Source organism: Ostrea edulis, chromosome 6 (genome assembly GCF_947568905.1).
Source record: "Ostrea edulis chromosome 6, xbOstEdul1.1, whole genome shotgun sequence".
Lineage (NCBI taxonomy): Eukaryota > Metazoa > Mollusca > Bivalvia > Ostreida > Ostreidae > Ostrea > Ostrea edulis.
Genome location: NC_079169.1, coordinates 82,389,320 through 82,402,107, shown reverse-complemented (window position 1 = coordinate 82,402,107; position 12,788 = coordinate 82,389,320). Strand labels below are relative to the sequence as shown.

General features: G+C 34.5%; 1 protein-coding gene across 2 annotated transcripts; it reads right to left on the bottom strand.

Annotated features, from left to right (window-relative positions):
* Positions 1 to 3,705: 3,705 nt before the first annotated feature.
* LOC125646282 (cathepsin B-like) lies at positions 3,706 to 12,144 on the bottom strand. Of its 2 annotated transcripts, none has more exons than XM_048872508.2 (9): positions 12,003 to 12,144; positions 11,100 to 11,247; positions 8,937 to 9,155; positions 8,271 to 8,386; positions 8,024 to 8,108; positions 7,380 to 7,527; positions 6,523 to 6,636; positions 6,218 to 6,346; positions 3,706 to 3,980 (listed from the first exon to the last, which is right to left on the bottom strand). In XM_048872508.2, exons 2-9 carry the CDS (start codon positions 11,232 to 11,234, stop codon positions 3,901 to 3,903), a joined length of 1,026 nt encoding a protein of 341 aa, XP_048728465.2. In that variant the 5' UTR covers positions 11,235 to 11,247; positions 12,003 to 12,144; the 3' UTR covers positions 3,706 to 3,900. The 2 variants fall into 2 exon arrangements, with proteins under 2 accessions (XP_048728465.2, XP_048728464.2); XM_048872507.2 differs by lacking the exon at positions 12,003 to 12,144 and adding an exon at positions 11,733 to 11,803.
* Between the last annotated feature and the right edge of the window lie 644 nt (positions 12,145 to 12,788).

The following is a 12,788-nucleotide window of genomic DNA, read 5'->3' as shown; positions in this document are numbered from 1 at the left end:
GGTTAAAGATATTTATAATCAAGGATGCTTGTAGATGCAGATTTATAATATTATAGATATATAGTTAGAATTTTAAAGAAAATATAGGTAGTTAGAATTTTAAAAACAAAAATCACTTTATTTTTAAGAATTCTTTTTTTGTGTAGATAAATTTGTGAAGTTGCCATAATTGATGTGAAAATGATGTTCTTGTGATTAATTTTGTACATAATGTATACATAGTGATGTATAAATTATGCATTTCATGAAAATTATGTCTCAGTGATAAAGCCCACAAGCCAATGTCTTGTAGAAACCTGATTCACTGTGCATCATGATATTGAACTTGTGGAAAATGGCACTGAGCTACATCTTTGTCAATGTCTACATGTATATACTGTTCAAGGCTACAGGCCCAGAAGGGAAGCGACAGAGATAATTTTCATACAAATCGGGGGGGGGGGGGGGGGGGGGGGGGGGGGGGGGGGAGAGAGAAAGAATACCTTGAACTTGAACATGATGGAAACATATATATATCATTGTGTCAAATGTTAAAGTGAATTATATATAATTTGTACTTTCTGAATGTCACTGTGGTAAATGGGAACCGTGAAGTCAATTATATAATGACATTTCAGGAGGTCATTAATCATGGTTTTGAAAAAATATTACAATTTCCATTGATTTTGTCAGTATAATAAATGTGTGCCGGTTTGATGTATTTTACTTCTTAATAAAGGCGCTTACTATAAATTCAATTGACTTGAGATACAAATATATATTCACCAATAATACAAATTGCTCCATAATATTCTATACCTACACTTTACAACCAACCTAGATATTTTTCCCCCCCCCAAGATCATTTATTACTTGCACTATGGTTACGAGCTCATGTACTTGAGCATTGAGGTTCTTGTTGGTTCTGCCTTGGGAACACAATTTGAGCCCCATTTATCAAGCTTTAAGGAACGGTACATAGCATTCATTTAGTTTTCCGCACGTCATGTGCTATGGTTTCAGCTTTGTGTACAAGACACTTAACTATGATATTTCTCATTTTGTCCATCTTTTAAAAAAGGCACCATTCATAACAATCTGTGGTCCTGTTGATTTTTATATGCCCATCATCAGACGGGACGTTTATTGTGACCAAATGCATCCGTTATTGAAAAATCATCCAGAAAACATGACCGAAGACAAACATAGGGTGTCCGGGTAGCGCTCTCGCTTCTCACCTCTGCGACCCGAGTTCGATCCTCGTGATCGGCAGTGGTTGTATGTGAGAGGGTATGGCGGTCACCCGCTTGGACACGTGGGTTTCCACCGGGTACTCCAGTTTCCTCCCACATAAATGATCCCCTAGCGCAAACATTCGTGCATCAAAAGGACCCCATTAGAAATAAGCTTTTGAGCTTTCATGGGTTTATACTTGGTATCTTATGTATGTATGTTTGTATGTATGTATATACCGAATAAACATTTATTTATTGTTATGGTGCTGTCTGTCGGGCTGTTAGTCTTCGGTCATGTTTTCTGGATGATTTTTCAATAACGGATGCATTTGGTCACAATTTTCCCCCCAAGATGCGCGAGAGTGAGTTTGCGTTTCAGCTGGATTGGTCCATCTGTGACCTACTTTAGGGCTAAATGTAGGTAAAACAGTTTTCCAGACTTTATCCATTACGTATGATACAGATTTTGCCCTGGAATTTAGTCACATGCTTCCTTTTGGAGGAATACAAGTTCAGTTTGCATTTTAGCTGGATTGGTCAGTCCAAGGTCATGTTTTCCAGACTTTTCCCCATATTTGATGCATGTTAAATTCAGTGTTGAAATTTGGTCACAATTTCTTCATCAAGAAGTGTAAGAGTGAGTTTGTATTTTGACTGGATTAGTGCACCATGACGTACTTTAGGGCTAAGAGTAGGTCTAACAGTTTTCTGGAATTTTTTTCGTTACAGATATTGTCCTGAAATTTAGTCACAATTATGCTTCCTCTCGGAGGAATACAAGTTCAGTTAGCATTTCAGCTGGATTGGTGTACCATGACCTACTTTAGGGGTAGAAGTACGATGTAGGTCAAACGGTTTTCCAGATATTTTCTTCATGGATACTACAGATATTGTTCTGAAATTTTGTCGCAATCTCCCTCTCAGAGAAATACATAATCAGTTCACAAGTCAGATGGTTTGGTGCACCATGACCTACATTAAGGCTTTTCTATTCAGAATGTGTGCGATATCATTCAGAGTGCATAATATGCTCACAGGTTGAATTTAACTGTCCGACAGGCATATGTTGTACAGTTTGTGATACTCTAATTGTTTCTGTAAAAGGTGAAGGTTACAGAAAGGAAAAGTCCACTTTTGTGTGTGTACGTACAAGATTTTCTAAACTATTTTTCTTATCCAAAGTTTCAGAAATGGTTCTATTTATTATAGCTCGTTGTTTTCATATTGCTTTCGAAGTTAAACTTGAATTGCCAAAGCCAGAACAGAAATTCCGAACTGCTGATTTATATAATTTAAGCTACTCCTCTTCCCTGACTTTAAATCAAAGTCAATGTCTTGGTTTGCTTCAACATTAATGTGAAATTTGAAGGCAAGAACGGAAATTCCTAAAGTCTTTGTATACAAGCTACATTTCTGAAGTTTCCAGGAGTAAATCAAAAAGATGGAGGATTCCTTCTGTACATGATTTGGAATGCATGTATTTATCAGTGACACTTACAAAACTGCCATCTTGCATGAAACTGCAGTAGTCTAGCCTGGCTTTTATTTTTTTTTAAAGGTCAAATGTGAAGGGTCAGTTGTAAGAGATGTACTGGGAAATTTTCACCCCGTGTTATTTTCAACCACACACTCAGATGTAAATCAGCCCAGTTTCTTGCTACTTCAAGTAACGAAGAAATTCATATTTGCTAATTATTAAAATTCATAAATTTATAAGGTGAAAATATAGTTTGTAAAATTTATATTCTTTAATTCCACGAGTGCAGGATTTTAAATGCATTCCATCTAATTATAGTCAAACTTCTTACAGAGAGTATACAGTACGTGCGATTCTAGGAAGTGGGATTTTAATTTGATTGAAAATCAACGACACATGTAGAGACATTATCTTACACAAAAGCCAAGTTCCTAATAGTTTTCAAAGGTCAAGGTTGGATGGGAAATTCTCTGTGTACAGAATTTAAACGCATTTCTAATACAATATCTATCCATCACAAAGACTACCTGTTATAAAAATCTGCGTTCCCATTAGTTTTCCAAATTAAATGTATCAGATGTCTACCTCACTGGAAGGAAAATTCCTCATGACACTACAAGATTTGAGAACTGTATTTTGTACTTATTTCAATAACACTATAGCAGAGACGCTACCTTACACAACGACTAGGTTCCTGTTCATTTTCAAGGTTAAATACAAAACATCAGTGTCACTTCAAGTTCAACAAAGACATGAATTCTTCTTGATTTTAAAAAGAGCACCTTTATGACAGCACCATTTTAAAGAGAGCACCTTTTGTAATGCACTATGTTGCTAGGGAATACATTATGTTCCTAAGAAATACCTCACTCTGTGAAACCCTTGTTTTAGATATGGATACATAAATAGATGATATCTAGAACATTGAAACCCTTTCTTCTATTATAATGACAAAGTGATGACATGTCATAACTCATAATCCATTTTTATGAATATGAAATCACAAAACATCACTCTTTTTAAATATTTATTTTGTGTATATTATGTGTATCAAAGTATTTTAAAAATATCATTCATAGTCACAATATGAAAAAACTATTGCTATCTAACTAAACAAATATTTGAGCACAAAATATCAGTTGAACAAATCTCATATTCAGAATATTCTGGAATCGTTGGAATGTATGAACAGTTTGTGAGTTTGCAGGTTTAAGACAGTTTGGGTTCTCCTGCACTGATCTGGGACTCAATTCCACACTCATCTTGTCCTCTCAAGATCTTGAAAAATCCTGTCATAAAGAAATGATATTTAGTACAAGAATCTTAGAATACTTTTATATTATGTTAATTCATCCAACTTCCTCATAGAGACATAACGAAAAGCTATGTACCAGGTATACTTTATCCTCCAATAAGTACACATTTCAGTTATACAGTACAAGGTCTATTTTTACTGTCTGCTTTCAATAAAACTTCAAAAATACCATACTAAAAATTGCACGAATATGTGCAATATCAACATTGTGTATCGTTAAATAATTTCCCTAAACAAAAGGCCATGGGTCGCACTGCTCACCTGAACTGTAGCATTTTCACATATAAAACATTTTTTAAACAAGATATGTTTCAGAAACACGTATGCCCAAGGGTTATACACATTTACCATTTAAATGACAATAGTGCCAAAACTATTCAAGATATCGAGCAGACAATGTCTTCCTATGTCCAAAATGAATTGACCTTTGACTATGTGAGCTCAAAATCAATAGGAGTCATCTACTCTTTAGGATGTACCAGTGTACCAAGTTTGGTGTCGATCTAGCAAATGATCTCAAAATATAGAGGAGACAATATATTACTATGTCCAGTTTGACTCTCGATCATGTGAAACTCAAATCAATAGGGTTCATCTACTCCTTACGATGTACCAAGTTTGATGTCTGTCCAGGAAAGGATTCTCAAGATATTGTGTGGACAATATCTTCCTATGTCCAGAGTAGATTGACCCTTGACCTTTGACCATATATTCCTACATAAAAAATTGAACTCTTACTGTTGTCCCTACTTATGTCAACAAACATGATTTTCTTCTTCATGTTACGGAGTCTTTGCATATTGAACCCTGGCAAAGATGAATATTAAAAAGCTTTGAACCCCCTCTAAGATCTCACCCTTAGCCTAAGGGTCTTGGTGTTAACAGACATTATTAGTTTACACTACACAAATGCTTGCATATTATATTGCCTAATTGTGCTTCAAAGAATCTGAAAGAATTTTCTTACATGGTCTTATGTAGAATTTTTTACCCTTTTCTGGCCCTACCTGTGAACAAACTTGAGAGGATATTTGCATATTAGTTTGGTGTATTGTACCCTTGTAGTTCTTGAAAAGATTTTTAAAGAATTTTCCAATATAATTCCCATTAAAACTTTAAACACTGCCCTTTTCTGTTCCCACTATGGCCCATGGGGTCATATGTACAAACTTGAATCTGCATTACCTGAGAATGCTTGCATATTAAATTGATAAAATGTACCTTTGTGGTTATCGATATTAAAGATTCTTAAAAAGATTTTTCTTCTATATTCCTGTGCAAAACTTTAAAAACCCATTATGGTCCCACTCTGGCAATGGGAATTATAGTTTAACAAATCTTTAAAATCTTCATAATACACATATAAGGAAACTTCTATCCATGTTATGGCCTTTCTGGTCCATGGTTATTGAGTACAAGATATTTCAAACACCACATCCTATTTACGCTATACCAAAATTATCTCCCCTTAGATGTGGACATGCCCCTCGATTTGATTACCTTGAATCTCCTTTACCCAAGAATGCTTAGAGCCATGTTTGATTTGAATTGGTCCTGTGACTCTTGAAAAGTCAAAAAATTCATAGACGACAATCAGAAGATGGACAAACTTCAATCAGAAAAGATAAGAAAATTCCAGCTCAGGTGAAAAGCTGAAAATTATTATACACCAAATAGGGGTGAAACGATACAGTACCTTTTCGATTCGATTTTCGATACTTTAGTCTCGATTCGATGATTTTCGATTCGATACAATAGCATGTTCCAAATTCTTTATAATGCTTAGATTTTTTTATGTTTATTGTATTTATTGCTCTCTGCAGATAAATTCTACATAATATAAAAGCGTTTAACATAAAGCAACACTCTTATCACTTGTCCTAAAGCTGAACTGTCTCCATACCCAGGATTTATACATTGGGGGTGCATTTTTCAACTCGACTGTGTCCATTTTGGTACAGCAAAGTCTACTTGTACGTTGATTGGGCAATTTTCAATTCCATTGGCCAATCAGAAACCGTGTTATCAAAAACAATGTATGCTATGATTCTAGAACCGTATCGAACCGAAACAGACCCGGAATAAATAGAACATCGAATCAAAACCTCTACATCGTGATGCATCGTTTCACCCCTAACACCAAACATCACTTGCTATTTTCATAAGCAATATATTTTTCAATGACCTCAACCTAGACATTTATCCCCATACCTTGATCTCCCCAGTCTGGGTTCCATGAGTTTGCCACCAGCCAGTAATCATCACCATTTTCTGTTCCCCATCCAAGGATCTTGATGGCATGGCCACCAAGGGGTTTTCCTGTTGTGTGCTTGTACACACCTTTAAAATCACAGAGAGCAATTCAGAAAACCTAGTCTTAAGGCCATTAAAGCATTATAAACCAATGTAAAACTTAATTTTGCATATAAGTGCTAATAAAAAAAAAATTGATACCTCTTTTATGATTGATGGTTTTTCACACAACCTAAACAAGTTAAGTATATGATTGTACATACCAGATTTATACTGTGGGAAATCGGAGTAGACTGTGAAAGCTCCCTCCACTGGGCCATTGGTCATGATTTCTGTCATGATTTTCTCTACACCATTTACACTGTAGGCAGACATTCCTACAAAATAATTATATCACACAGCCTTAACTTTATACAATACTGTAATACATTATCATTGATTCAAAAGTTAAATTTGTCTTTAAGATGGTCTCGGCTAGAAAATGGGGTTCAAACAAGCGAAGATTCTACAGCTGCATAAAACCTTTACAGTAAGCGGAGCAATTACACAATTGAGTCACATGATTTGGTCTTCATCAGCTGAAAAATGATGGGGATTACCCACAATGCTTCTGGAAAAATGTTGCCGTCACTGTGGTATATAGTCTCGTGCAACCAGACGCTCTGCATTCTCCGTAAATCTCTGACGAGGTCGTTGGAGATTTGCGGAGACAGCCGAGTGTCTGGTTGAACGAGACTATGTGGTATGCTTCATTGACAACCCCGTAGATAAAACAAATAAATAGTTTGGAAAGTATCATAAATGTTTTTAAATTCCAGACAAGATTTTTAAAACCTCGGTACATTTTGTTGTGGATAATATTGCTTGGTTTCAAAGAAAATCAATCACAGCCAATAATGACGTCACAATGCACTAGCTGTTACATTGACCACGTTATATTTCCCGCATTAAATGAATAGACGGATTTTAAAAATGCCTGAAGTTGTGTTGCAAGATGTTATGGGTCTTCGCTCATCTCAATGGTCACACAGTAAACATTAGAAAAATGCAAACCGTAATATCCTTAATATGGGAAATGTACATATCAAAATTACATTACAATGTCAATGTATTTTCCTACCATAGTGCTTATCATTTTTATAGGTGACATTGTAGCCCTGTTCACACGTCTTCTTGCAACGTGGGGTGGGCTGAATCTCCTTGCTGCATGGGTTGAGTTTTCCAACAACGTGGTGATCACAGGCCTTGATAGTGTATGGCAGACATCCCTGTGAAACAAAATCACATGCAATATTAAACCACATTTTTCTTTAGAGAACTATTTCAAAATTCTGTAAATTGATTACATGTATGCGTTGAGACTCTGTGTCTGCAAACACGTCTTTGTTGATGTTAACTGAACAAAAAGGTCATCCCTGCAGCCTTACATAGGTGTGTTTAGTTGTGTTTAGTACGTAACGATAGACCTTGCAACTTGAGATAGCCCATACTTTTTAAAAAAGGATAGAAAAGTTTTAAGTGAAAATCTCCCAATATCACATTATTGCAATATTTACACTGAATAATGTGTTGTCAGTACTAATTTTAAAAACCTTTGCCTTTCTTTGTGATGTAACCTTTCAACTTGAGATAGCCCATACTTTTAAAAAAAGGTTACATCATAAAATATAATGAATCAATGGCCAGGTTGTTTGCATCATGAGAGATAACTACAAATTAACCCATGATTCCATCCTTAAGATAATGGTATCGGTGCATGCTCACCTGATGTGAGTTGTACTGTCCCCCCGTGACCAGGCCGTCTTTCTTATAGTAACTCCAGGCGGCACCAGGGAACCCTCCTTCGCAGCTGAAAATAACACAGTATTTACACAAAAATAAAAAAAAAACAAAGGCTGATTTTCAAAAATACTGGCAAATTATAGAGGGAGAATTTGAATTATGTCTGCAATGGACACTAACGATTTTAGTAATAACTATTCTAAAATAAGGAAAACTGTTATCCACCCACCCATTTCCACAGGTTCTGCAACAAGATGTCAAATCTTCTGCTGAAATGTGAGCATTTGTTTTTCCACTGGATTTGATGCAGATACGATCAGACATGGCCTCAACAGCACCAAAAGCCTGGAAAAAGAAATTATTTCACCGATGAAGAAATATGAATTCAAAGTTGATTTAATTTCTCAAACTGCAAAACAAGATTAAAAATTTAAATTTTGAGTGAGAGTGGTTTCAGAAATCTTCATGCACAGCAACTTTTGTGGATTATCAAATCATTCGGCCTGAAATCTTCGTGCACAGCAACTTTTGTGGATTATCAAATCATTCGGCCTGATTGATATATAACCCCATTCTTCATGAGCCAAAAAATTGTACCTTGTAGTTCTTCCAATTTTGTGATCTTGTACAATCAGAAAAATGACAAAAATTGATATTCCACAAAAAAATTATTACACCATAGAATGTTTTTAAATAAACAATACCTTAAGATTCTTGTAGTCTTTCTGTTTATATATATACATGTCTGACTAATTAGATACATACGAATTAGAATTATACCAAACAACCACTTACATACAGCGGCTCACACATATACATGTACTATAAAGCCCGTATTTCTCTCTTTCATTCCTTTCCACTTCAGTTATTAAATAATACCCCATCCTTTCCTTACCCAGCAAGAACCACAGGATCCCTGGTCCCTGACCTCCTTAAGTGTGGGGCAGTTGGGCCATTGAGTTCTAGCATCAAAAGTGGCTGGAAGGTCTCTCAGAGGGTTCACTTTCTTCTCTGGGAGCACTAGCTCTGGGGGCGTGTTCAGGAAGGTTCCACACATCACCTTCACATGGGCCAGTCTGTCCTCCTTGGCAATATGGTGGAAGTTTTGTCCTGCCTACCAGTATATATTTGTAAATTAAGCTTACTGTTAATTGTATTAATAACATACTGTAAAGCATTCATTTCCATGTGGCCAAACTTTCATGGTTTTGCAAAATGGTATGTTCATGGAGAATCAATTCTGGGGTTGAAGATGTTTATTCTTTATTTTTGTTCGCTTTCTTTCATTCAAGGAGAGATTTGAATTTGTGAGTACATATATGTCTCCATACCACAAAAACAATACAATAAAAATAATGAATCCGACCCCCTTTTAAAAATTTTTTTTTTTTTTAAAGTAGTATCCTGCATTCTCACTATGTGTTGGTGATCTAGCTGTTTTAATTCTTTAAGTTAATACTTTGGATACAGACCCTGCTGATAACCACGAGGTATCCACTTGTGAAAATCGTCAACAATTTTAACCTCAAGGTGTTGGTCTCCAGTTTTGACATTGTTTTGATACATAAATCTAATAAAATTGGCAGTATCGTGCATTTTTTAAATGAGCAAAAATGCACAAATGCTTTCTGATACACATCTGAAGTCCATGTTGTATCTTACTAGTAAGAAGATAATCCTAACAAAGTCATTGAGAGAATGTACATGGAAATATTCAAGTATACATGTACATTCCAATATTAAAAGTAATTGTAAGGCCGGTTTTAATGAAGCAATTTTTCAAGATAAAGCACAACCAAATACACATAAAATGCTTTAATAACACACTTTTAGACATTTTTTAAAAGAAATAATTTCCTGGGCTCTGACTTATCTAATCTCTTAGACTATAAATTCAATCACACACTCTATTTCACTTATAATAAATGTCCTGTTCAATATCTTCCTTGTTGTTTCTATAAATCAAAAAATGAACCATAACGTACAACAACCTTATATGATTTGTCTTCCATGTTCCAAAAATTTATTTATCAAATGGTTTCCATGTTATAAAAAAATGTTATATAAATCCACATTTAATTTCTATGTCAATTGCACTACACACACAACCATACACATAAATATAATGTCTTTAGTACTGCACATTAAAGCACAACTTCACTGTCTTTTGCAATACACTTTACACTTTGATTTTTCATTGTCAACTGAAAGACTGTATTCACAGATTTCCCTTGAGCTTGCATCTTATAGATAAAAAGCAGGCCGGATCACGTATTAATATAGGATTAAACATTCCTTTTGAAGAATTTATCATATTTTACTCACAAACTGAATGAAAGTGCAAAGCACTTTTATGTTAAGTTTGTGAGTAAAATGTCCGGAGTTTACACATTGATAAATTCTTCAAAAAGAATGTTTGATTCTTATAATTCCAATTCATTCACTTTATTAACAATTGCAAAAATTTGAATAGTTTCTCCGCACTATGTTATTTGTTTTCAGGCATGTATGAATACATTGCGTTTTCGGGTTTATTGATGTATAAACTCTTGTTCAGCTTTATTTTTGTCCAATCAAAACAATTGTAATAAATAACATTGGAATTATTGCATCTTCATGACAATCATCCTTAAAATTTATCAATTTCTTTTAAGAAGGAAATATACTACACCAGAGAAATTTAATATGAAGGATATAATAACAACAATATTTTGAAATTGAAAACTTTTAAATTTACTTTATCTAGTCAAAATATTCAGTTTTAGCAGAGAGTAATCTGGGGGAAAAAAATCTAAAACCCTATTGTACTTCAACCCACGATTAACAGATTAGCAATTGATGCACTAACCGACTGAGCTCTTCAGCTAGGCAACTGATTAAATTAAAAGGAAAAAGACAAATATGCTAATATAGCCTATATATTTTCATTCGCGTTTTAAAAGGATTAAGTTGGCCAATATGATGATGTAGTATTCTAAATCTGACATTATGATTTTCAGGAATAGTAAAACTATTTTTCAAGATTCTGAAAATAAATATATTGTACATGATGTACTACCTTCCATGACGTGTTCAGTTTGTTGACGAACCAAATCATCTCATCTGAGAGTGGCTCAAAGACGTCTTGATTCTTGAATTCCACAACGGCGCTCATGGCACCGGCCACGAGTAAACCAAAAATTACCACCTTCATGGTTACCAGAGGGCTATTAATAAGAAATACAAAAAAATGTATAAAATATCAATGGAAACTGCAAACTAGTCACATGTAGTAGTATGTACATGTTCAACTGATTCTGTGTACCAATGTGTTTACTTGGGTTAATTTCTGATGATAATGTACAAGAATCTATAAGTATAAATTACTAATTATTACATGTACATAGTACATCAATTTTACAATAAATTCTTAATACTGATACATGTACATTACATATAATCATAAATTTACTTCGGATCCTGATCTGTAAAATCTCAGAGTTTGTCAAGTTCTTCATTTCAACAGTCAGCTAATTTTTTAAGACATGTACCTGCTACCATACTAATTTTAATTTTGATCTGTTTCTTCTGATAATTTAAACCAAATCCATGTAACTTTGATCATTATAAATTAATTTTGATAATTTAAACCAAAGATTAAAAAAAAAGAAAACATATCTCATAATTAAAATGCTTGTATACAAATTTGCACATAACTGGGTTTCGATGTTTATCTAAGGCTTTACTTTGTAAACATGATTCTAACATTTCACAATATGTGCATTACAACCCGAAACAATCCCATATGTTTATAGTTTGTAAATTAACTTGTTAATTTGTGTCTAAGTATAATACAATAAAACAGCATAGGATTATCACTTATTTAAGTTATTGGAATTCAAAACGAAAGTCCATGTCTACGGAAAAAAACGACAACTATTCAAAATTGATCGATCATTGAATATTAAGTAACATACTTTACCTAGAATATATCACCCAAAACTATTAACTGAAGCGCTTGAACAGATATATACAGGTGCAAATAAAAATTATCGCCGCATCACGAGTTTTACGGAAGGTGTAATCATGTGATAGTCAGGTGACCCGCGATAAACATGGGCGCGCATGATTTGCTGACAGTGTACACTCGTGTTCACACAGCTTGTATACATAACATACACTCTGTGCTTCTTTTTTTATGTACTGCATTTAAGTTTTGTGTTTAAAGTGGCATATAGGCCCAATGGGCTGGGTGTTTGATTTATTTGTAATGTTTGTTAATATATATACTGTATGTCACTATGCATAAATAAACTACATGGGGCGGATCCAGGAATTGCGGTTAAAGGGGGCGCAAGTTTGTGAGGCTGGGGGCTCAGGGGGCGAATCCCCTGGAAGCTCCTGGATTTTATAGGGCTTGAAATATGTCTTCTAAGTAGTCATTTTTACTCTTTTCTGCCATTTTTAATGAGGTGAAATTAATAAAATGACGCAAATTTTTAAGGGGTTTTGGAAAAAATGTAAGTTCTCCCAATAAAAATCCTTCAACAAATCAAAAGAATTTGTCATTTATTTCTCCGAGAGTGGAAGAAATTATTGCTTCTTTTATCGTTCACATTTTTCTAAACAAGTGACCACGATAAATATTTACCTTAATTTAGAAAATTTTAAGGGGGGGGGGGGAGGCTGTGCCCCCCTCAAGTTAAATCCGCCACTGACTACTGCTACTATTACTACTACTATATTCTTGTAAATGATTTCAGACACA

Excerpts from the sequence above, each read along its gene's own strand:
- LOC125646282 (XM_048872507.2), bottom strand. The coding sequence starts at position 11,788 with ATGTTAGAATCATGTTTACAAAGTAAAGCCTTAGATAAACATCGAAAC. Across the intron at positions 6,637-7,379 it reads TAAAAATGATAAGCACTATG|GAATGTCTGCCTACAGTGTA; the intron begins GTAGGAAAATAC and ends ATTATTTTGTAG. Across the intron at positions 6,347-6,522 it reads TTTCCCACAGTATAAATCTG|GTGTGTACAAGCACACAACA; the intron begins GTATGTACAATC and ends GTGATTTTAAAG.